The sequence below is a fragment of the Bos indicus genome, chromosome 10, assembly GCF_029378745.1.
Source record: "Bos indicus isolate NIAB-ARS_2022 breed Sahiwal x Tharparkar chromosome 10, NIAB-ARS_B.indTharparkar_mat_pri_1.0, whole genome shotgun sequence".
Taxonomy (NCBI): Eukaryota; Metazoa; Chordata; class Mammalia; order Artiodactyla; family Bovidae; genus Bos; species Bos indicus.
In genome coordinates, this window is record NC_091769.1 from 70,412,477 (window position 1) to 70,438,543 (window position 26,067).

General features: G+C 34.9%; 1 protein-coding gene across 5 annotated transcripts in view; it reads left to right on the forward strand.

Moving 5' to 3' along the window:
- Positions 1-26,067, forward strand: part of ARID4A (AT-rich interaction domain 4A) — a 62,209-nt gene that overhangs the window by 15,582 nt on the left and 20,560 nt on the right. For all 5 annotated transcript variants that reach the window (XM_019968980.2, XM_019968978.2, XM_070797655.1 and 2 more), the window contains exons 8-17: positions 572-704; positions 3,900-3,979; positions 4,899-4,975; positions 5,361-5,527; positions 15,600-15,672; positions 16,819-16,913; positions 17,067-17,164; positions 17,874-18,105; positions 22,779-23,029; positions 25,482-25,679. In XM_019968980.2, the coding sequence (XP_019824539.2) occupies positions 572-704; positions 3,900-3,979; positions 4,899-4,975; positions 5,361-5,527; positions 15,600-15,672; positions 16,819-16,913; positions 17,067-17,164; positions 17,874-18,105; positions 22,779-23,029; positions 25,482-25,679 (1,404 nt within the window). The remainder of the gene's footprint in view (positions 1-571; positions 705-3,899; positions 3,980-4,898; positions 4,976-5,360; positions 5,528-15,599; positions 15,673-16,818; positions 16,914-17,066; positions 17,165-17,873; positions 18,106-22,778; positions 23,030-25,481; positions 25,680-26,067) is intronic.

Genomic DNA, 26,067 nt, shown 5'->3' on the forward strand with positions numbered 1-26,067 from the left:
ATAGTATATATTTCTGATTTTGCCAACTGTCCCAATAATAGTCTTTATACTATCTTCCGTTTCCAGGATTCAGTCCAAGATCATGCATTGCATTTAGTTTTTGTGGTTCTTAAGTCTCCTTTAATCTAGAAGAGTTCCTTTTGAAGAGTGCAGGCCAATTATTTTGTAGACTTTTGCTCATTGTGAGTTTATCTAATTGTTTAGTTATCCAGATAGGTTAACTAAATAAACATTCTGATGCATTTGATAAGATCTTTTCATAACCTTTTAGAAAATTAAAGTGATTATCAGGCATCTGGCATGCATAACAAATCAAAGGGCAGTCTCTTAAAATGTATTTGGCACAGTAAGTACTTGATGATGATGATAGCTTTTCTGTCCCAGCCAGTGGTTGGCATGAGAGTCTAAGTCCTGATTCTCATTGATCTAGTGGATAGCTCAGAACTACTTCTGTGGGACCAGGGAAATATCTATTCAATTCCAGTGTGGATAAAGAAGCTATTACCCTGGGGTAATAACTGTATCAAAATGGTTTATGTTAAGATCATGATAAAGTTATTCTAACTTTTAGTAACGAAGATGAAAAAGAAGAAGAAAGTAGTGAAGAGGAAGATGAAGATAAGCGACGTCTCAACGACGAATTATTAGGAAAAGTTGTAAGTGTGGTATCTACATCTGAGAAGAGTGAATGGTATCCTGCTTTGGTAAGTATAGTTTTTTTGCAAGTTAATTAGCCTTTAAAAATATTTGTTTAATATGGATTTTTAGAAACTTAAAAATATTTTGAGAGTGTTACATATATTTAGTTTGGACTTCCTTGCAAAATTAAGCATTCCTCCTCCAGTCCCACATACTTCACTGTCTTCTTTTGTTATTTCCTTTCTTTAGTTCTCTATAACCAGATATTTATTGGGGTCTTTCAGTTTTTCCTTCAAAATGTGTCCAGTGGTCTCTTTTTTACTCTGTTCCCATTACCTTTTTTTACCTGATACATACTGCTTACCTCCAGCATTGCTTAACTTGATGCCTCAATGCCTTCTTCACTAAATACAAACTAATTTTCTAGAAGTAACTTTTTATAAAGAAATTTTACAATCCTGGTTTAATCATGATAGTCCCATTCTCCAAAAAAAGAACCCTGCGCTGACTTCCATTAGGATCAATTTTGCATTCTTTAGATGGACATCTGAGGTCAGCCCTAGTTCTTATTTCGTCCCATTTGCACTGTAAGCTGGCTGCTTAAGGCTCTTTCTTAACTGTTCCCCATAGAAGACCCTTTACTCCTCCAGTCCTTTACCCCTTAAATTGATGGGTATTTACTGAGGATTTGCAGTGAGTTCAGGTTTTCTTTAAGCACCTTAGAAAATAAAGATGTATGAGACTTGTAACACATTGGCCTCGTGGAATTTACTATAAACATCTAAAAGGTAATGTTGTAGTTAAATATTATGTAGTAATTTTTAAAACTTGATGTAGACAAGAGAATAGAACAAAGAGTATTAGGGAAAGGAAGGCTACACCTTCGCTTTAGAAATGGCAAATCTTGGGTAGGTTGGTAGAGAAAACTAATCTTTGCTTACTTGGGGAAGGAATGAGAAGGTATGGGCAAGAGAATAACTTCACGAGAAGAATCAGTAAACTTGGTAATACCTGTCTCCTCTTCCTTTTCCTCTCCTCTTAAATATGTCTCAAGGGTCAGCTCAAGTCCTACCTTTTCTGCAGATGCTCTCCTAACCACTTTAACATAAGTATGCTTCTTCTCTGTGTTTTGATATCATTTATATCTCTAATAATAATTTTTGCATAAAATATGTCCCAGATTAGATTAGACTCCTTTAAGAAACTGAGGGCTTTTTTTTTTTTTTTTTAGGTTTCTATGTGCATGTAAATACATGACTTACTTCCTATGTAGTACATTTACTTTATATAGGAAAAGTCTGAAAGTCCTTTGAACCTTTCAGTTGTACAGGCTGACAAGTAAATGGGCTTGGATTCCGAATACTCAGATCATAATTTGCCAAGAGATTTAAAAATAATAAATGCCTTTACTCAACAGGCTTATCATTTCTGAGGTGAAAAAAGATGAGTAAGAGTCAATCTTACATTTGATGATTTTAGTGTAATGTAGGGATAATCCAAGTAACTGTAATATAAGATAGTTTGCATTCAATACTAGGTCTTCTTGTCCCGAGACCTTGCATTTATTTGAAAGAAATCCAAAAAAAAAAGTCTTCATGAAGCTGGTGCTTTTGAGCTGAGACTTGAAGCATTTAAAGTTAGTCAGCAGAAAACTTTGCGAGAGGATTTTCTTAGAAGAAACAAAATAAGAATAACAGGAAAGAAGGGGTTTCTTCACGAAACTGTGCTCTGGGAATCCATTTTGGCTAAATATTAGATGTGAATAGGGGCATAATAGGAAATAAGACTGGGAAGGTAATTTGTATCAAGGGCAGAAGATAATTTGGATCTTCCTCCTAGTTATTTTTATTTTATCTTATGCCTAGTGGTATCACTGTCCCTCTCCTCGGTTATATTCTTCTTGTGTATCTTTTTGTATTTACCCCTCCATTTCAGTGTTAGCTCCTTGAGGGCAGACTATATTATTAGTCTAATAATTTCCAACACCAAACAAAAAACATTTAATACCATCTGATATTAAAACAGCTGATATTCCTTCCAAGACTTTTTAATTGTCTGGAGATACAATGTTTAATATGATAGCCATGAGTCCTATGTGGCTATTTAAGTTTAAACTGTTAACTAAATTAATATTAAATAGAATAAAAACTTCAGTCTTTCAGTTGTACTGGCCACATTTAAGGTGCTCACCCCCATGTGATTCATTGTTTCTGTATTGGTCAGTGCACACAGAGAACATTTCCATCTTGCATAAGGTTCTGTGGTTGGTGCTAGATTATCACAGAGGGGCTACTGTTGAGCAGGTACATTTCAGCAATTTATTAGACTTTAATTTTTTTTAATACTAAACTGCAGAAAAATAGATTGGTTAATTACTAATGTTAAGACATTTGTTATTTTTAAATGTTAAAAACTTTGAAAGTTCATTACTCAAATTTTCTCTGGTCTGTTTAATTAACTAAAAATTGTGCATGCCTTGGTAAGAATGGGAACTTAGGTGCTTATTTTAAACAGCCAGATTTCAAAATAGATCCTGATTCAAGCATATTTTAAAAAATTATAATATGCCTTATTTTCATTATAGCTCATACATTTTGTTTTAAACAATAAATGAATTATTATTTGGCTTAGAATAAATCCTAACATTTTTAAAGTGGTCACATTATGATGTATACTCATTAATTATTCATTTTATAATATAATGGCTGGGTAAATTAAGTATATCAGTTCAGTTGAGTTGCTCAGTCATGTCCAACTCTGCAACACCATGGACTGCAGCACACCAGGCCTCCCTGTCCATCACCATCTCCTGGAGTTTACTTGAACTCATGTCCATGGAGTCAGTGATGCCATCCAACCATCTCATCCTCTGTCGTCCCCTTCTCCTCCCGCCTTCAATTTTTCCCAGCATCAGGGTCTTTTCAAATGAGTCAGTTCTTCTTCAGGTGGCCCCAAAGTATTGGAGTTTCAGCTTCAACATCAGTCCTTCCATTGAATACTAGGACTGATTTCCTTTAGGGTGGACTGGTAATTAATTAATTATTTAATTAGTATAAATTAAATATATAGAAAACCAATATGCTAAAGAAAACTTATAAATTGATAGTTTGTAAGTAATTTATTATTGACAGTGTGCCTATTTCTTGTCAAATACAATCCTTTTAAAAAGTTAGGACATCCAGGATTATTATTTTAGAAAATACATTTCTTTCTTTGAATAGAGAAAATAATGATGAATATGTCCTTATTTTATATTTCAGGTAATATCTCCCAGTTGTAATGATGATATCACAGTGAAAAAAGACCAGTGTTTAATTCGATCATTTATCGATTCTAAATTGTGAGTAATGAATCACTTAATAGTGTTACACTGGGAGGGAAAAAATGGAAATTAGGACTTTATTTTTAAAAGCTTAATCATTTTATGAATCTGAGAAGTTATTACCTAAAATCTTTTCGTTTTTTATAATGTAGGTAGGTTATTTTTTACTTGAAATTTTTATATAGAACTGAATGTGAGAAGAATATTTTTAAAGTTTTTAAATGAAGTACAGTATTGATTTTCTCCCTAATTGTAAGAATTCTATATTTTTATCATGTGTACCATTTCATATAATGAAAAATGCAATTTACTTTTAATGGGATTTATATTACTAGAATAATTATTTTGAGTTTTTTCTGATTAAAAGTCATATTTTGAACTCCAATAAAATTTAATTTTAAAAAAAGTCAGATTTTTTAGAAGCCTTCCTTAACCTCAACTTTGCTTGTTTTCTAAAAAAGGGTAGAATTATCTGTTTATTGAGTTGTGATTCTCTGTGAAAAATTTGATACCATAATGTATCTTACAATGATAAAATATTTTAATATTACCTTCTGTTGAATTTTTCTTACTAAATGGCATAGTAAATTTGAGAAATATGAAAGATCAAAATAGTATAAGGAAAGTACCATGCTGATTGAACCACCCCATTCTGTGTGCAAGAAGGTTGCATAAATAGAAATATTACAAATGTGAGGCTCTCAAATTAGTGTACTTTGAGTATGTGCATCTTTAGAATTAATATATTAGCTTTGCCTATATTACCTCTTGCCTTTTTTTTTTAAGAATTGGGATATACATGGTCTTTTTAAAATAATTTATAGGTAAAGTAATTTTGATTTTGAGATTTATATTTTCTAGGTGTTAACATGACTATTTAAGTGATAATTCTTATTTAATAATGGTTTCCCTCCCATTTATTCTTCTCTTAAATTAGTTATTCTATAGCAAGAAAGGATATCAAGGAAGTAGACATTCTCAATCTGCCTGAATCTGAGCTCTCTGCTAAACCAGGTAAAAAAAGGATGACTCAGTCTATTATTTCATAGTGTGACACTCTAAATGGCAAATTTAGTGACTAAAACAAGACAATATTTTCTGGCACCATTTGAGCTGTTTTGAGTTGTTATCTGTTCTTCTTTGATGCCTTTTTTAGTTTCTAGATAAAGCATTTGACCTGTACTTTTTATGTTTTACCATGAACATTTCTGACAGTATTCTCTAGAGAAAAATAAACATTAATATAATACTGTAACTTATGAAATATATTTAGATTTACTGTATCATTTTAGAAGTAACAGCTGAATTTGAATCCAAATCTTCTGACTCTGAATGTCATGGCTTTCTATTCTATGATGCTAATTGCATAACAAATGCTGAAATACATTTTTACTTTTAGGGCTGCAGAAAGCAAGCATCTTCTTAAAAACTAGAGTTGTTCCTGATAATTGGAAAATGGATATAAGTGAAATCCTTGAATCATCCAGTAGTGATGATGAAGATGGCCCAGCTGAAGAAAATGAAGAAGAGAAGGAAAAGGAGGCCAAAAAGGAAGAAGAAGAGATGGTAGGTGAAATTTCATGTTTGTAACATATACCAACAGTTTAATACTCTATAAAAATAATCAGTTCAGTCGCTCAGTCGTGTCCGACTCTCTGCGACCCCATGAATCGCAGCACGCCAGGCCTCCCTGTCCATCACCAACTCCTGGGGTTCACTCAGACTCAGGTCCATCGAGTCAGTGATGCCATTCAGCCATCTCATCCTCTGTCGTCCCCTTCTCCTGCCCCTAATCCCTCCCAGCATCAGAGTCTTTTCCAGTGAGTCAATTCTTCGCGTGAGGTGGCCAAAGTACTGGAGTTTCAGCTTTAGCATCATTTGTTCCAAAGAAATCCCAGGGCTGATCTTCTTCAGAATGGACTGGTTGGATCTTCTTGCAGTCCAAGGGACTCTCAAGAGTCTTCTCCAACACCACAGTTCAAAAGCATCAATTCTTCGGCGCTCAGCCTTCTTCACAGTCCAACTCTCACATCCATACATGACCACAGGAAAAACCATAGCCTTGACTAGATGGACCTTTGTTGGCAAAGTAGTGTCTCTGCTTTTGAATATGCTATCTAGGTTGGTCATAACTTTCCTTCCAAGGAGAAAGCGTCTTTTAATTTCATGGCTGCAGTCACCAGCGATATTTTCCCTGTGGTTAGATTGTTTATTTGTTGCTGTCTTTTTCTAGCTCAGCTTTATTTGAAGGAGGAGGATCTTCATGGCTTTCAGCTTAGTAGGCAAATCAGAACTAATTTTTAGTGGGTAAGAGATTACAGGAGCTTCCCAGGTGGCGCTAGTGGTAAAGAACCTGCCTGCCAATGCAGGAGACAAGAGACATGGGTTCAATCCCTGGGTCAGGAAGATCCCCTGGGGAAGGGCACAGCAACCCACTCCAGTATTCTTGCCTAGAGAATCCCATGGACAGAGGAGCCTGGCAGGCTACAGTCCAGTCCATAGGGTCACACAGAGTTGGACACAACTGAAGCAACTTAACACACACATAAGAGATTACATAGAAGAACTTTTCAGGATAAATGAGCAACAAGTGCATTTATTAACATCTTTTCCAAATAACCGTGGAGGAAGACAGTGTACCTTTTAGGTATATTCCATGTGTTAGTTAACTCATTTAAATTACTGCTAGATGGAGTGACTGTTACTATTCTACTTTAAAGAGAAAAGTGAGAGTCAGAAAGGTTAAGTAACTTTCCCAAGATGGCAGAGCTCAAATGTGGAGAACAGAGATTTGAACCCAGGTCTGCTTTGTCTGAACTTTGAAATCTCAACTCTTTTAGACATTTCACAGTATCTCAAGGATAATGGGGATTAAAAAAATCGTATCTAAACTGAAAGAATATTTTGTTTGGCAGTTGAATAAATCATAGAGAAGATTCAGATTCTGTTTTATAAGTGTTAATGGTTTTCTTTGTAATATCACTTTGTTCTTGAGAATGTATATGTAATTGTAGGAAATCATTCATGAAGGTCCACATAATTGCTTACATGAATATTGTCGTCTATTTGTTCAACAATGTTTTGCTAAGTGATATAAACTATTCAGTATATTTTTGGCTGTTTTGAGGTAAAGGGGCTTGGTGGCAGACAAAGAGAACGAGTTTATTGAAAAAGAAGACCTATTTGAGCATCAAAAATATTTGCTTGGAAAACATGGAGTGCTCGTTTCTTTTTAGCATACACAAATATGAATTTATAAAGCAAAATGAGTATACTTTTGTGTGATATAGGGTATACGGTATTTCTTTCCTTTTACTTCCCCTGCAGTATTTGGTTTTTTGCACTCTGAAATCAGAATGGCGGTTCATACTTACAGGCTGCCTACAGAGTTGCCATAGTAACGTGCTGTTGGTTTTAAGTGAGCATGCTCGGAAAGACAGGAAGGTTTTGCAGAGGCTTGGCAGGTTGCCAATGGAGGTTTGCCAGATGCTTTGAAATGGGCTGTCTTTCTTTTCCTTTCATGTAATGTCTGATTTTTATGTGGAAGAGAATGTAAGTAGTGCTGTATAACCCTGCGGATGCTATGCCCTAAGAGGGAAAGCAAATATTTGCAAGTCAGACTGAAAGATGTTCAGACACTGTACTGATTAAGTAGAAGGAGAATCTAACCATTTTGCATGTGAAAGAAAATGCAGCATATAGGTAAGATTTTTTTTTATATGTTACCATTTTGATTGCCAAAAATGAGGTTAAATAAGAATTTTAGATATTGATGATGTGGCTGATATGGTAGGACTCGTAACTGAGCTTAATTGTTTCATGTAAAAGAGACAGTAGGAATCTATTTTTAGAATATTAGAGGATGAAGGCTATTTTTCTGAAACATAAGATAGATTTTGAAATGAAAATGCTAATGACAGTTTGGCAAAATTCAGGATTTAAAGTCTAAATATTAAATGTGATTTTTGTATTTTTATCTGTATTTATTTATAGATTATATGTTTTCAAGGTAAATAGGCCACATTTTCAGGGTGTGAACTGTTGCAGTCTGGGTTTGCCTTTTTTTTTTTTTTTTTAAACATTCAAGTTAGGATCTTATATTGGAAAATACTGAAATACATTAGTCTCTTTATTTTTGTTAATACTTTTAATTGGTATCCCTTTCAAAATGCAATTTCCCTACTCCCTCCCTCCCCCTCTCCCCAAAAAAACCCTGAAATTTTAAACAAAGAGGTTTAAAAAGGCTTTGTAGTAAGGTTAAAGATGATGGCCATAAAATAGTAAGTAATAAATAGTGTTCTTATTATAGCTATTAATTTCATAAAGGTCATAATGTTTTATTTAAGCTGTGAGTAAATGTTAGTAAAAAAGACTAAGAGCAGAGGCAGGCTACCTATTGTTTGCAGGTAGTAAGTAAAGAAATTTAAAAAGGTAAGGACCTTTGTAAGGAGAATGTCTTCTTAAAATCTATTACTTAAATTATGAACCTGTTAAAATTAAGTGAACCAAGATGCTTTTCGTCTACTGAAAAAGAAAAAGCAAAATCACAAAATGTAGTCACTGATTATATGATAATTTAAAACTATATTTCATATTTTAATTTTCTTAGCATATGCTTTATTGTATTGCCTAATGAAACTAATTTCTTCATTTTCTGTGGCTATACAAGTAGATTTTCTTGTGAGATTTTGGTTGCTTTGGGAAAAAAAATCAGCTGCATTTCATGCTCTTGGATTTAAGATTTGGATGCTGAATCATTCTAACCTGTCTTGAACAGTAATTTTTAAAATTTGATGTATTGTAAAACTGAAAAGCATTTTAATCTGTATTTAGCAAAGGAAAAAAGTGGGTATGGTATGAAAGGGAATTAAAATCTGATAAGCCAGGGCCTACCTGGCTTAGTCATTATAGGCCTTTACTACATGAGTGAGGCTAGGCTGTTACATTACATTGTATTTCATTCTTCCAAAATTTAGTTATACTGTGCTTTTCATGAAGATTTAATATTGCTTCACAATGATAAAAAAGAGCTTTTATAACCACTATAACAGTACTTTAGCCTGCCATTTGGTGTTTGTAAATTTTATGCAGTAGAATCAAACAAGTGTTAGACACTTCTGCAGCGCTAATGGGCAGTGGACCTTGTTTTTATATTTGATACTTTGAGTGCCCTAACATTGCCTTAATAAGGAAATTTGAGATTTACCATGGAGGAGCATCTTTTTTACTTAATATTATTTTGAATTTCTGAGCATTAGTGGTTTAGGATTTGAGTACAAGATACATATTTCATGCTTGAGGCTTGAGGAAGAGGCTTGAGAGTCTGATAGGAAGTTTTGATGACTTTAACTTATTGATAATTATATTGAAAAAGATTCTGAAGAATATTTTTGTGGGTATTATATTAGAAAAGATATTACTGAATTTCCTTTTGAATTTTGAAACTGAAAAGTCAGTGTAAACATAAACAATGATATCAGGTATTCATATACTCCTGATTTATATTCACTTTGGATCAATGTAGGACAGTTGTCTAAGAATAAAATAAATAGGTGATTGTTTAGAAGACTGAATTTGACTAGTCTTAGCTCTTTTATCCTTTTGATTTGCTATAGGTAGGCTTATATGTTGGAACCTCCCAAAAATCTTCTCTGCTTTCATACTTAGGAATGAAAATTTGAATTTAGTGAATTTTTATAAAAAATGCTCTTTTTTGTTTAGAAGTATTGATTCACATTTTTCCAATTGTTGAATTTCTAAAAATCACTGTTATTTTTAATTCCTAGGATTATATTCCGTTATTATAAAAATCATAAGTGCCTGATTTTTTTAATTCATGGAAATTTGAATACTTAAATCAAGTGTTATTTGTGTGTGTTTATGCCTTTTTTAGATAAACTGTAAAGGCATTTATTAGTGATCATTCAAGATCACTTTAGGTATAAACCTATAGTAAATGCTTGATAACTCAGAAAAATACTATTAAATCAATAAAATTGATAGAAAAATATAAAGGTAGTGTTACTATTTTAGGTATATCTAATAACTTCAGCTGTCAACTAAGTATTTTTAAGCAAGTGTTATAAAGCCAATTTTCAGTAAATAAGTGAAATTTTAGCTTGCATTCAAATATAACTTATTTGCTAAAGTTTAGCCTATTAAATAAGCAAGCAAAAATGACCTAATGTATTTAGCGAAACCTTTTTTTCACAGTGCTAGTATAAAACTCTAACCAAATTAGAATCACCTAATCAGATTAATGAGGATTGCACATTTGTACACACAAATACTGCTACATTTTTATGCATTTATAAAAAAATGTCTTATAGTTACGGTAGTATAACTGACTTTAAAGCCTTAGATTTAATAGCATCCGAACCACAGCTTGATGACTGAAAGTAAGATGAGTGAACCTTTTCAAATAGGGTGGGAGAAATTACTAATTTGTTATATAGGCAAGTGGTTGTTAAACTGTTTTCTGAAATTATGAAACAGTGTCTTACTACATAATGAATGTATCATGCATGATATGTGGTTTTTGAAATTTTCTATTTAAGTGTACCCTACAGAGAAGAATGATAACGACTGTAATTTATCATTAACAAATTTCCTTAGGCCTTCAACACTGTTAGTCAGTTCTCAGTTTCTATAATCATTGTCTCCTTTATGCCAACAACCCTACCCCTACTCCGGTCACTTAGGAAAGAGATTAGGAACTTCACACTGGGAGCCAGCTCTAAACCGTGCCTGCCTGCTCTTCTTTCCTTAATGTACAGTTAATAATATGTTGTCCTCTTCTGTAAGATGAGTCCCTCTTTTTATGGGATCTCATAAGAAGGGATCTCATTCCCTTCTTCCTTGTCTTAGCCTGTGATGTATCCCTTTTCTTCCCAGCATCTTTTTATCTATTCCTTTCTCTTATTCTTCTTATCAGCCTTTTAAAACGTGCTTACATCTCTTCCAGCCTTCTGGAAACTGCCCAGACTCCTTCCATCAACCCCTCCACCTTATGGCCAGATTGCTCCGAGTTATATACACTGTGCTGTTTTCCTGTAATGCCTCTTGTACTTCACCACACCTAAAACAACTTTATTGAGGTCACAAGTGACCTCCAACAAATTTTTGTGCCAAGTTCAACAAATTTTTGTGCCAAGTCCAACAAAGTTTTGTCATGATTTCATTTGACTCCTTAGTAGTATTCAGCATCTTTGACTTGCCTGCCTTCTAAAATCACCTGACATACATGATATTACATTTTTTTCTTGTTTTGTTGTTCATTGTCATTTAGTTGTTAAGTCACGTTCAACTTTGCGACCCCATGGACTGCAGCACACCAGGCTCCTCTGTCCTTCACTATCTCATGGAGTTTGCTCAAATTCTTTCATTTCTGGTTGACTTCCTAACTAAATGATGTATTGACTGCAAATCTATACGTGCATCAAAGATGTCCCATGTCCTTTTTAAAATTAATTTTTATTGGAGTGTAGTTGCTTTACAATGTTATATTAGTTTCTGCCTTTATATCTCTTCTTAGAAGCTCCAGACGTTTCTATTAAACTTTCAATGAGGATTTCTTCATATTTTGTAAGTCCTCAGACTCAATATGTGCAAGACTGTACTCATCTTTTCCCCAAAATCTATCCTTTCCCTGTTTGTTCCTAATTCATTTGAATGGAAGCACCATTCACCCAATTACTCAAGCTAGATAAATGAAAGTCACCTTAATCTTCTCACTCTTGCCTCTTTCTAGTCTGTCACCCTAGTCTAAGCCACTCTTCTCTTTCAACTTAGCTAGACTGCTACAATAGCAACTTGTTCTTCCACATCTCTCCGTGCTTTGCCTACTCCAATCTGTTCTCTGTACTGCATTGAAGTGGGTTTTTTAAAACTAAGTATATAAAAATGTGATTCCTCTTGGAATAAATTAAATTTAGGACACAAAATAATAAAACTAAATGCCAGTCATTGATGATAAAATTGTGACTAAAATCAGCTTGTCTTTAACCTCATGGAATTTATTGAGTATTTTAACACATTGAAACTTTGAGGAGTACAAACACTCAGCGTTTACACCTCTCTCTCACTCTCCTGCGTGCTCTCTTACTCTTTCTTTCAGGGGAGGGGTCATCTTTCCATCATCAGGTGGCAAGACTAATTCAGGCATTGATTTTCCTCATTGAGGACTGTGACAGTAGCTCCCGTTTCCCTTCCAATCCATCAAACTTATTCTTGGCAGAGAACTTTTAAAAATATAACTCTGACCTAATTCTTATTTAGCTCTCTCAAACCTCGTATCTACGCTCAGTGTCCAATTCTGATTCTCTAGTATATCATCTAACAAACCATATCATGACATGTCACATTTTGTTGAATTGACTGGTTTTATATTTCTCCACCTCCTGCCAGACTTGAGGCCCCAAAGTGGAAGGCCGAAAGTGCCTTCTCATTTTAATTGTGGTAGAAGTCTGTGATTCATCATGATCAAAAATGTTTGAGCTGAATTTGAGGACATACTATCCAAAGTTAGAAATTTCATAAAATAATAGTAGATAGGGTTTCCCTGATGGCTCAGCAGTAAAGAATCCACCTGCAGTGTGAGAGATGACGGTCTGATCCCTGGATCAGGAAGATCCCCTAGAGGAGGAAATGGTAACCTGCTCCAGTATTCTTGCCTGAAAAATCCTATGGACAGAGTAGCCTGGCACACTACAGTCCAAAAGGTCACAAAGAGTTGGACACAACTGAGTGAGCACACATATAGATACACAGCTACCTGTAATACCAGGTAGAGTGGCTATTGCTACTAACTAAAATTGTAAGTTTCTGGAAATTATGAACATATTCATGCCTCTTCTATATCCTTAACTCTCTTTTGCTGACATTTTACTGGATGCATAGTTAGCTTCACATGTTTGACTAAATTAAGGGAAGAAAGCTCATCAGCAGTCTCGTGTACTCTACCTCCCATTATTACGACTCCAACTCCAAAACCCTTGAGGGATGCAGCACCCTCTGGCTCCTGACCAGGAGATAGACCCTGTAGGTGTGAGAATACTGTGAGCAGAGAAAGCACACTGTGATAGCAAACACAAGTCCTAATATTCTAGTCTTAAAGGCAGAGTCTTCTAGTTGGAGACATTGTTTTTCTACTGTATGCAATTTTACTCTAAGGTGACTAACACGATAGCTAATTTTTAAAAAGTGATTGTGTAAGAAATTACTTACTAGATTAAGAAATTTTGATTTTTGCAAAGACCCATCAGGTAAATTTAAAACTTTGTGTATAGCCTCATCTTATATTTTTTAATTGAAATAAATTTTCTCTCAGGCAGTTGCTTTTAACTTAAATTCTTTATTCATTTATATCTTGTTTTAGGGCCATGGTTTCTCATGGACATAAACCACTCTTAATAGTCACTAACTTTTAATTCCAATAAATTTAAATTATTGACTTTTTATCTATAAAGCTATATTCTTCAGCATTAAAAATTTATAAAATGTTTGGTAAAACCTTAATAAATGTCAAATTTGCATTTGATGGGTTCATTTTATTTACTAGCTTTTAGGAGAAACTTTGGTTTCAAATCAATGTTTTTTTTAAAAAAAGTTTTTGCTTTTTACATGTACTGGATACAACAGTCTTTAAATTCTGTAGGATGATAAATACTAAAAATGAGGTATTAGTCTGAGGAGAGACTATTATGATTATGAGGGACAGCCAAAGCATAGAGCCAGTCTGTTATAAGTTGTTTTTGTTTTTCCCCATACCAGAATTCCTTAAAATTCACATCTGAAATAATTCATAGGCTGCCAGATTACTCAGTTGAGTTAACTCATTGGCAGTTGTTTTAATAACCTTGCAAAGGGGGCTTCCCTGGTGGTTAGTGGTGAAGAGTCCATCTGCCAATGCAGGAGACATGGGTCCAGTCCCTGATCCAGGAAGATCCCACATACTGTGGAGCAACTAAGCCCATACCCCACAAGTACTGAGTGTTTCGTGCTCTAGAGCCTGGGAGCCCCAACCGCTGAGCCCACGTGCCACGACTACTGAAGCCCGTGTGCCCTAGAACCCATGCTCTGCAACAGTAGAAGTCACTGCAATGAGAAGCTTGTGCACTGCAACTAGAGAAAAGCCTGTGTAGCAACAAAAACTTAGTACAGCCAGAAATAAATAAATTGAAAAACAAAAACTTGAAAAAGCAAAATTTTTTAATTTACTTGGGGAAAAATTGCCACCTGTTGGTTTGAGCATTTAGTATAGTAAACACCTCTGTTAACTCTGTAGTGATTATAAAGTCTGTATATTGCTAATTTTTGAGGCTTACTAGAACTTTGACTTAAGTTTCTTTATATTTTTATTAAAGTGAAACTACTCCAATGTTAGAAATCTTTCTTAATGTAATAAAAGAAAAAAACGAGATTGTACTAAAAGATCTTACTCCCTTTCTCTTGACTGCCTGATGCTTTTTAAAAATTATATATTTTAATTGACCTAGATGGCATCATTTTTTAAAATAGATTTTAATCAACTACATATTTATTGACCTTGGCTATATTATTAGCTATTAAATTTTTTTGAAAATACATGACTTTAATGGGCTTATTGCTCTTTGAACTTGTGAAGTCTCAATGTTTATTGCTTGACACTGCCTTTGCCTTGAGTATGGCTTTGAATTCTTTTGGAACACAAAAATAGTGGTACTCTGAAATTAAATTATGATTTATATGGAAGAAATATATATATATATGTTTTCTTAATTTTCCCAAATACCAGTTTTTAAGTAGTCTATCAGAAAGGGAAATATTTTATTAAAACCCATAATCCATTTGTCTGTATAAGAAGAAATTATTAGGTTTCTATAATTAGTAAAACATAACAAACAAATAGGTATTTGTAGGAATAGTTGTTTCTGCATGAATGTTTCCATTAGTTTTTCTTTTTTTTCCATAGAGCTCAATTTTAGTATGTATTTAGTTTCTGTCCCTAAGAAATAATGTTCATTGTTCTATTTTAAGGGGTTGCAAAGTCAACTATAGAGGCCATGCATGAAAGACAAATGAGAAAAGCAGGCTACTGTGAAGCAAGAGGGGCTGGTGGAGTCTGAGACAAAATAAAATTTATGTGGCTCATTTAAGTTTCTCTAAAACATTGTGCTATCCAAACAAATAACCTTTGCCATGTGACTTTTCTGCCTCTAGTTTATATTCAACAGTAACAAGTTTAATGTATGTGGATTACTTGAAAGTATCATGTTTGTAATTATTATGCTCACCTATCAATATATTCACTCAGAACACATGGTATTTTGAGGATTTTTTTAAAAAACAACAAATGAGGTAAAAATACTCTCAGTCCATTCCAGAACCTTTTCCGCATGGCTAACCTTAGTCCCCATGGTTATAATTGAAGGGAAGTTTCAAGTGATAGATTGGGTAAAGAGTAGAGACTGTGTATCTTGACAGTTGCATCAAACTAGCTGTATCAAAGTATGAATTAAAATCTGACATAGGATTTTGAAAAAAATTCATATTTTCTGGGTTCAGTAAAATTTGGGGTTCACAAAACAAAAAATAAAAAAGAGGACAGTATATCCTCCTTTTGTTCGTTGTTGTATATATTTATGTTTTACCTTTGCAGCCTGAGGAAGAACCTGATCCTGAAGAGAGGGACAACTTCCTCCAACAGCTTTATAAGTTTATGGAAGACAGAGGTATTTTCATGCTTATTATTTAAAAATAGACATTTCTAGGAATTCCCTGACAGTCCAGTGTTTAGGACATGGTGCTTTTGCTGTCATGGGCCCAAGTTCAATCCCTGATCTGGGAACTAGTGCAGCATCATGTCCCCCCAACCCAAAAGGTAGACTTTTTTTTTTTTTTTTTTTTTTACTGTTTTATGTTCTATGTTTATATATCATTTTTGCTTAAAGCATGGGTATATGGATTTGTATTTTTAGCCTAAGGATCAATTATAGCTGATAATAGTAATTAAGTATTGGGAATAAAGACATCTACTTTATTACTACTACTGTTAGTACTACTAGTATCTATTTTGAGTACAAATAGATACTACAACTACTAATATCTATTTTGAGTACAAATGTAGAGGAAAAGTAGTTGTAATGTAGTTAAATTTTATCTCCTTGAGACTTATAAAACCAGAAAATATTATAATAATAATTGAGTAATAGAAAGTGAACAATCATAATGTAAATCTACATACCCATTATTTACTAATGCTGTTTTTGTGGCAAGTAATCTAGTCTGACCCTTGGTCTCAACAAATTAAACATAACGGATTAGCTCCTATCTAAATAGAGAAGGATTTCTTCTAATAAAGTTAGAAGAAATAGAGCCTTTATAAATCATAGTTCGTGATATTACATCAGTCCTTGGAAATCCTCAGATACATTGGTCCTAGACATTTTGTGGCCTTCAGAAATGATCCTTCAGATTACTACCAACAGTCTTAACATTTGTGTTAAAGCAGTAAAAATGAAACCATGGCCTAAAATGTGCCCTTTTCATTGTGTGTGTTTTTGCCCAGGCTTCTTGAAGCAGCAGCATTATTGGCTACACCTTGCAGGCCCAAGGTTTGATTCAGTTTTATCCAAATTCAGTGGCAGTTAGAGAGGTGATTTTACTAGTTCTGGAAGTATAATAAATCTAAAGATCACCACAATGCTGTATAAAGAATATAGAGAATATTTTGTGTTGTCTTACCTAATTTGAGCATCTTTAAAATATATGCCTCTGATTAATGATATTTGGAAAATTAGAAATTGATAAGCTTTGTTTTCAACTTAGTATTTTCCATTGAAATTAACATTGTATTTTGGCTCTTCAATATTAAAAAGGTACTCCAATCAACAAACCACCTGTTTTGGGCTATAAAGATCTCAACCTCTTCAAGCTCTTCAGACTGGTTTATCATCAAGGTGGATGTGACAGTGTAAGTAAGACTGTAATGAAAATTAAAATTGTCTAGTGTTGGACTGTTATATGTACTTTAGGTAATAAACACATTTTCTTAATGAACATAGAATATTAGTATAAAGATTATTTCCCTTTGCAAACGTTAACAAATAAAAACTTAATTTTCCAGATTGATAGTGGTGCTGTATGGAAGCAAATTTATATGGACCTTGGCATTCCTATTTTGAATTCAGCTGCTTCCTACAATGTAAAAACTGCTTATAGAAAGTAAGTAGTATAGTTTATTCATCAAAGAATACATAATTACAAGGAATATTTTCCATTTAATTTGTTAACAGTTAAATAAGAACACATCAAAGAACATTAAAGTTAGAGAAGGTACATAAAAAGGTTTAGTTTAGTGGATACTGTGATTGAAAGTTCAGTTCAGTTCAGTCGCTCAGTCATGTCTGACTCTTTGCAAACCCATGAATCGCAGCACTCCAGGCCTCCCTGTCCATCACCAACTCCCGGAGTTCACCCAGACTCACATCCATCGAGTCAGTGATGCCATCCAGCCATCTCATCCTCTGTTGTCCCCTTCTCCTCCTGCCCCCAATCGCTCCAGTGCCACAAGTCTGCTTTACTCCATTTTTCATGTTTGGATTTTGTTTTCAAAATTAGAGATACAGGCAGTATCTTTAATTGTCTGAAATTACATGTTATAGAATTGTATCTTTTATAGTGAACAGCCTTCATATTAAAACTATGATAGCTGTGTTCCATTATCACAAGCTCAGATTTTTCAGGAAAGAAATTTTATTTTCTGGTCAGTATTTCTTCTATCCTATATAAAACACCAAGAAACCAGTAACAGGAAAAGTACTTTGTATTAAAAGGCTTGAGTTTTACTTTTCAAAAAATATTTGTTTAATATATAGTTCTCAAGTTAAATATAATGACTAATATTTCTTAAAATGAAATATCATTTGTTTAGGTATCTCTATGGTTTTGAGGAGTACTGCCGTTCTGCAAATATTCAGTTCAGAACTATTCACCACCATGAACCAAAAGTAAAAGAGGAAAAAAAAGACTTAGAAGAATCCATGGAAGAGGCTCCAAAAGTAGATCAAGAAATGCCTTTAGTAGAAGTGAAGAGTGAACCTGAGGAAAATATTGATTCAAACAGTGAAAGTGAAAGAGAAGAAGTAGAATTAAAATCTCCAAGGGTGAGTACTTAATACTAATTTTATCTATTTTTTTAAGCATTATTTTAGTCTTTTTAATATGGGCGATTTCAGATATATACAAAAATACTCCTATGAACCTAGTTTATTTTGTAGTATTTAGTTATGCTTCAGCCAGGCTAGCTTCACTCCCTTTCTCTAAATATATCACATATTATTTCTTTTACCTTAAAAACCATTCCTTCTCTTGTTCTCTATTTATATCTGTTCAAGCCATTCTCAAGTGAGGTCAGTCTCAAATATTCACTTCTTTTGAGTCTTTTACTAACGTGTCACCTCACTGAAGCAAATCCTGGTCAAGCATGTCTGCTCAGTCACTGAGTCGTGTCCAACTCTTTGTGATCTCATGTTTAGGTCTGCCAGGGTCCTCTGTCCATGGGATTCTCCAGGCAAGAATACTGGAGCAGGATGCCATTTCCTCCTCCAGGGTATCTTCCCAACCCAGGGATCAAACCAGCATCTCCTCCTTTGACAGGTGTATTCTTTTACCACTGAGCCACCTGGGAAGCCCCTATCCTGTTCAATCCCTCTAATGTTGCTTTGTCTGTAATTTACTTATTTATTCTGTTTATTATTTATTGTTTCTTTTACCATACTCTGGACTAGAATCACACTCCACAACAGCAGGGATTAGTGTTATTCCATTCGTTCAGAGATCCCAGGCATCTAGAATAGTGCCTTGCACATATTAAGGACTTACTAGATGGTTGAGTGAATGAATCTCCTGTTTATAATACCTGTGTCCTCAGCCAGGTGGGATCTTTGCTTTCTCTTTACTTACTCCACAACACACTGTACAGCTCTTGTGGCAGTTTTTCATGCCCTGCCTTCTTTCCTAGTCACATGCATCCTGGTTTTATCTTCTAACTCTGCTCTTCCTCTCCATTAATATATAATTCAAGTCAGGAATTGTCACCCACTGTTTTGATCATTGTCTGATGATGTCTACACAGTAGGTTTTATCAAATTTTAGAAGTAGAAAAAAAAATTTACCACATTGTGAAAGGAGTTCAGTTATTGTAATCAGATTAGATCAGATCAGTCGCTCAGTCGAGTCCAACTCTTTGCAACCCCATGAATTTCAGCACGCCAGGCCTCCCTGTCCATCACCAACTCCCAGAGTTCACTGAGCCTCACGTCCATCGAGTCAGTGATGCCATCCAGCCATCTCATCCTCTGTCGTCCCCTTCTCCTTGCCCCCAATCCCTCCCAGCATCAGAGTCTTTTCCAATGAGTCAACTCTTCGCATGAGGTGGCCAGAGTACTGGAGTTTCAGCTTTAGCATCATTCCTTCCAAAGAACACCCAGGACTGATCTCCTTCAGAATGGACTGGTTGGATCTTCTTGCAGTCCAAGGGACTCTCAAGAGTCTTCTCCAACACCACAGTTCAAAAGCATCAATTCTTCCGTGCTCAGCCTTCTTCACAGTCCAACTCTCACATCCATACATGACCACAGGAAAACCATAGCCTTGACTAGACGAACCTTTGTTGGCAAAGTAATTTCTCTGATTTTGAATATGCTATCTAGGTTGGTCATAACTTTCCTTCCAAGGAGTAAGCGTCTTTTAATTTCATGGCTGCAGTCACCATCTGCAGTGATTTTGGAGCCCAAAAAAATAAAGTCTGACACTGTTTCCCCATCTATTTCCCATGAAGTGAAGGGACCGGATGCCATGATCTTCGTTTTCTGAATGTTTTAATGTTTCTGAGCTTTAAGCCAGCTTTTTCACTCTCCACTTTCACTTTCATCAAGAGGCTTTTGAGTTCCTCTTCACTTCCTGCCATAAGGGTGGTGTCATCTGCATATCTGAGGTGATTGATATTTCTCCTGGCAATCTTGATTCCAGCTTGTGTTTCTTCCAGCCCAGCTTTTCTCATGCTGTACTCTGCATATAAGTTAAATAAGCAGGGTGACAATATACAGCCTTGACGTACTCCTTTTCCTATTTGGAACCAGTCTGTTGTTCCATGTCCAGTTCTAACTGTTGCTTCCTGACCTGCATACAAATTTCTCAAGAGGCAGGTCAGGTGTTCTGGTATTCCCATCTCTTTCAGAATTTCCCAGTTTATTGTGATCCACACAGTCAAAGGCTTTGGCATAGTCAATAAAGCAGAAATAGATGTTTTTCTGGAACTCTCTTGCTTTCTCCATGATCCAGCAGATGTTGGCAATTTGATCTCTGGTTCCTCTGCCTTTTCTAAAACCAGCTTGAACACCTGGAAGTTCACGGTTCACATATTGCTGAAGCCTGGCTTGGAGAATCTTGAGCATGACTTTACTAGCGTGTGAGATGAGTGCAATTGTTCGGTAGTTTGAGCATTCTTTGGCATTGCCTTTCTTTGGGATTGGAATGAAAACTGACCTTTTCCAGTCCTGTGGCCACTGCTGAGTTTTCCAAATTTGCTGGCATATTGAGTGCAGCACTTTCACAGCATTATCTTTCAGGATTTGGAATAGTTCAACTGGAATTCCATCACCTCCACTAGCTTTGTTCATAGTGATGCTTTCTAAGGCCCACTTGACTTCACATTCCAGGATGTCTGGCTCTAGGTCAGTGATCACACCATCATGATTATCTGGGTCATGAAGATCTTTTTTGTACAGTTCTTATGTGTGTTCTTGCCATCTCTTCTTAATATCTTCTGCTTCTGTTAGGTCCATACCATTTCTGTCCTTTATTGTGCCCATCTTTGCATGAAATGTTCCTTGGTATCTCTGATTTTCTTGAAGAGATCCCTAGTCTTTCCCATTCTGTTGTTTTCCTCTATTTCTTTGCATTGATCGCTGAAGAAGGCTTTCTTATCTCTTCTTGCTATTCTTTGGAACTCTGCATTCAGATGTTTATATCTTTCCTTTTCTCCTTTGCTTTTCGCTTCTCTTCTTTTCACAGCTATTTGTAAGTGAAATTGTATTTAATAAAAGACACGACGAAGTCATCTCTTGTATTTGCTCAGAAACCATTTTTTAAAACTGTCCATTTTACTTAGTAAGTGGCACTTTCTGGTGAATTTCATGAAACCTCCAGAGTACTTTGTTTCTTTTCTTAATTTTTAAAGATTATGGTAAAGAAACATGACATTTGTCATCTTAACCATTTTTACATGCACAGTTCAGTGGCATTAACTACATTCATATTGTCTTATAACCATCACCATCATCTATCTCCAAAACTTTTTTCATCTTGGGAAATTGAAACTCGGCCTGTTGAAACTCCTCATTCTTCTCTTCCCCAGCCTCTGGTAACCATCAGTCTACTTTATGTCACTATGAATTTGACTACTCTGGATATCTCATATAAGTGGAATTAGATAGTACTTGTCCTTTTGTGACTGGTTTATTTCATTCAGCAGAAGGTCTTCAAGGTTCATCCATGTATGGATTAGAATTTCCTTCCTTTTTAAGACTGAATAATACCCCATTCTATGTATTGTGGACATACTTGCTTGTCATTACATAAAGAGCTTCCTCATCTTATGTAAAATATCTGCAGACTATTGCATAGTATTGATGTACCATAAATTTACCTTCCTCAAAATTTTCTCCAGTTTTTTATGATTACAGAAAGCACTGCAGTAAATATACTTACAAAAATGTCCTCCAAATTTATCTAAATATAGAGACTTGTAAAAATGTCCTCCTTATTTATCTGAATACAGACTTCTAAAAATGAGATTTCTGGGACAAAGGTACAAGTTATACAAATTTAAAATTTTATGGATAACAGATGCTTTCATTCATTTACCTACAAATTCTTAAAAGAGTACCTGCCCATGTGCCAGACACTGTTTAGATCTGAGGTTATAGACGTGAGTAAGACAAAGACCCTACACTCATGGAACTTAAGTTCTTTTTTTTCCCCCTACTGTTGATGTTCAAATAGTACATAGTCAGGAACTAGGCAAAACATTTCTTAAACTGAGATAATAATTGTAAAGTATTCTAGTGCTCCCAAAGTTGTTGGCTCTTTTTTTCCCTTTAATCCTCACTTTATTTCAAGTAGGGGGGAATTCTGCCAGTGTGCAGAAGTTGACTGGAAGGAGAATTTAGGAGAAAATGAAATGGCTCAACAGTTTCCTGGTCAGTTGAGCATGCAACTAGAGACTGGATAACAGCTGCTGAGGTATTAACAAGTTACTGCTGGCCTAGTGAGCTCTCTAGATGCAAAGAAATAAGCTCACTTTTCGGGCATTAATACAATTCAGTTATTTTAAAATACAGTGATAATGTAAATTTTATCTTAGTAAACAATAGAGTTAGAGATGAAAGAACTTCCAGAAAATTAAGGGACTGATTTATTTTTCTTATTAACATATCATTGACACTTAGATAATTCTTAAAAATTTTTATTGTAGTCAAGAAGTATTAAAATGAGATAAAATAATATAGTGAACACAGGAGAAAATTTTTATTTTTCATGTAGTATGTAGCCAGGGGACGTGATAGATTTGGACATAAGTAATTTACACGGGTTGATTTTTTACTTTGAGAGGAAGCAAAAAGTACACAGGAGTTGACGGGTTATCAGTATCATGTCTCAAGCTAGAAAGAAGACTAGTCATTGCCATGATGGTTTAAGAAAAAGATAACATTTTTCTATATTTTTTTCCCCTTTGTAGTGATAATTCCTTTAAAGTTTTCATCCTTTCTACTAGGGACGAAGGAGAATTGCTCGAGATGCAAATTCTATTAAAAAGGAAATTGAAGAAGAAAAAACAGAAGACAAATTAAGAGAGAATGATACAGAAAATAAGGATGTAGATGATGACAGTGAAACTGCAGAGAAGAAGGAAAACGAACTACTACTGGGGAGAAAAAATACACCAAAGCAAAAGGAGAAGAAAATTAGAAAGCAGGAGGATTCTGACAAAGACTCAGAGGAAGAGGAAGAGAAAAGCCAAGAGAGGTACATTATCTTACGTTTGTTCTCCAGAAACGCCTGTCTGGGGTGCAGCAGCGCTCTGTTCCTGCTTAGAGGTTCAGGTTTGAGGGAATGCTTTCTTATTGGGACTTCCATTCCTCTTGTCTGATGAAGGTGAGACACATTGTGAAGATGATGTGTATCGCCTTTCGGAATTGGAGAATATACTGGTCGCACCATTTTAATAGCACTTGTGCCCTAAACAGTGGCCTCAAAGAAGGCTGCGCCACCCAGTCAAAAGAAAGGTCCTGCAGTTGACAGCAGGGAAGGGAGCTGGAGAAAAATGGAGGAAGTGGACAAGAGGAAACAGCGACAGCAAAAATTCCATTTTAAAAAAGGTACAATGTGGGAAAGCTAACAAACACATGGGTGCACAGTACTAGCAGATGTTTCTGTGTGTTAGCTTTATCTAAGACAGTTTTCTTTTCCAAGTTATTATATTAGAATAAGTGGCATGCACCCCTGATTCTAGTTTGGAAAATTCATTCTTGCCCCACATCACATTGAATTTTGGCTTTTTAATGTTCATCCTGTTTGCTGTTGAGTGAAAACTGTTGGTTTTTTTTCATGTATTATACACATATGGACTGAATTGACTTAAAAATAACCAGAGATTAGGCAGTCCAGCTAGATCATGGTAATGTCCAACTATGTTTAGTGGCCATTTCTTTATTGTCAAATGGATTTACTAATTTTTAGACACTACTAAAAAATGAATTTTAACTCAGCAACAGCATAACACACTTACTTGTGTAGATGCTCTCCTCCAGTTATTTTTCAATGCTAAATTTTCTAGAAATTTGAGTTATTAGGCAAAATTGAGAAAAGTGGCCTGCTGTTTCCAACTAGTGGCTGACACCCATCTGAAAATTAACCGTTGAAAAAATAACTGCAAAAATAGTAATGATTGGTGAGTGGGAGAGGTAATTTTATGATTCAGCATAAATAGGTACAGGAGCATTCACAGTCACGTGTGAATTAGAATAGTGAGTAAAGAAAGTTCTATAGTGAAATACGATTAGGATTAGGGAAAGTAGGAGGAAATAATTGGAATTGAGTATAATGATAGAGTGTAGTAATTCAAATATTTGGACAGTAAATTTAATAAGGTAAGGTAGACTATTTAAAAAGTAAGGCCTAACTATAGTTTGAAGATTTGTTAAAAATAAGCATCAAAATGTGTATGTTTTATAGTATGTATGTAATACACACTATATATATATGCATATATATATATACATACACACCACGTGCTTTAAAAAGCCTTTATAATTGATATGTAAATAGAATATTTATTTTAGAGACATAAAGTTTCACAGACTTGAATATGAAGGACATTATTTCCTTTTATTAAATAAAACTGAATATACAAACAGTCTGTATTCTCATTTAATAGCAGGAATCCTGGAAATAGCCTTTTTTTTTTTAATCTATAGAGACTTCTGTTTTAAGTAGTTTTTTATGGTGTTTTGAAATTACCTTATCAGAATATAATTGGAAGGTGCCCTTGTAAAGAAAACATTCCCACTGCTAATGAGTTGTCAAAGTTTCTTCATGTTGGGTCCCCCAGTGATCCCTAAAATAATGCCCTGTGTTTATGACAGAAGATAGTAACTCCTCTTAAGGTTTTTAAAACTCCTGTGCCACTAGAGTGATCTTTGATGCAAATCTGTTCTGAATATTTGCTGGGCTAATAAAGAATGTTTGTTTAAAAATATTACAAATACTTGGACCTCCCTATGTGAATCTCCTTTATATATGATTATCAAAACAAAAACTGATGGGAGATGTGTAAAAACAAATAGGAACCGATGTAAGATATGCAAAACCTTCGTTCTTCCGGTGCTATCCCACAGTGATGACAAAACACCTAACACCCAGATGTCTGTTGTTTCTTCGTGAGGGTGGGGAAACCTTTATAAACTAGTTTAAAAGAGTTACTAAGGTAGTTAGCCCTTGTTCATTATTTTTCCCACCAAAAACGTCTGGGTTAAGAACCACTCTGAATTGAGCAAAAAGTACTAGTCAAGTAGACAAGACATTTCAGTTGCAGAAAGTTAAAAACTATCTTTAGGTCATTTTCACATACAAGGTGGCGCTTGAATCCTAAAGACTTCTTCAAAGCATGTTGTTGTAATTTTGTTTTATCAAAAGTGATTTATTTGATTCCACATCACCATTAACTGTGATGACTGACTTGCCTTTAAGAAGTACGGATTTACTTTTGGTACAGTGCACCTTGTCATAATAAATCAGTTCCCTACTAAGTAGTCTATGAAAATCTTCTCCTTCTCCTCCTTCTTCTCCTCCTCCACTGACATGTTATGAAGGTAATAATTAGGTTGTGACTCTTCTACATGTTGGATTCTTTTAGCATATATTATTTTGTTTTCCATTAAGTTATCAGTAGCATTATCAGTGTTATAACTTACTGCAGGGAAGAAACTGAAAGCAAATGTGACTCTGAAGGGGAGGAAGATGAGGAAGACACAGAACCCTGCCTAACAGGCACCAAAGTGAAAGTAAAATATGGACGGGGGAAAACGCAGAAGATCTACGAAGCCAGTATTAAAAGCACTGAAATTGATGATGGAGAAGTTTTATACTTGGTACATTACTATGGATGGAATGTCAGGTAAGCAAGAAATGTATTTTCTTATTTTGAAATTTGTTTTTGGTTCAGAAAGATCATTTTTAATGTTTTGAAGAACTAAAGCAAATAGTATATATGCACTTACACAGCACACCTTGCATTTGAATTTTCCAGGACTTTGAACATTCCTACTATTTTACTTCCCATGTCAGTACGTCCAGCCAGAGATCACCAGGATCACATCTGTACCTGAACAAACTGGGTTTGCTACTCATCTGCAGTAAGGGAGGACACCTGACTTAGGGAACCATGTGGCATGTCAGTTAGAGGGTGGGTCATGAAAGCTCAGGGTACCACCTTTGGGAGTAGCAACAGCTCAGGGTTCTGTGGAAACATCCTTTAGAGAGCTGGACCCATGGCTCCCAACATT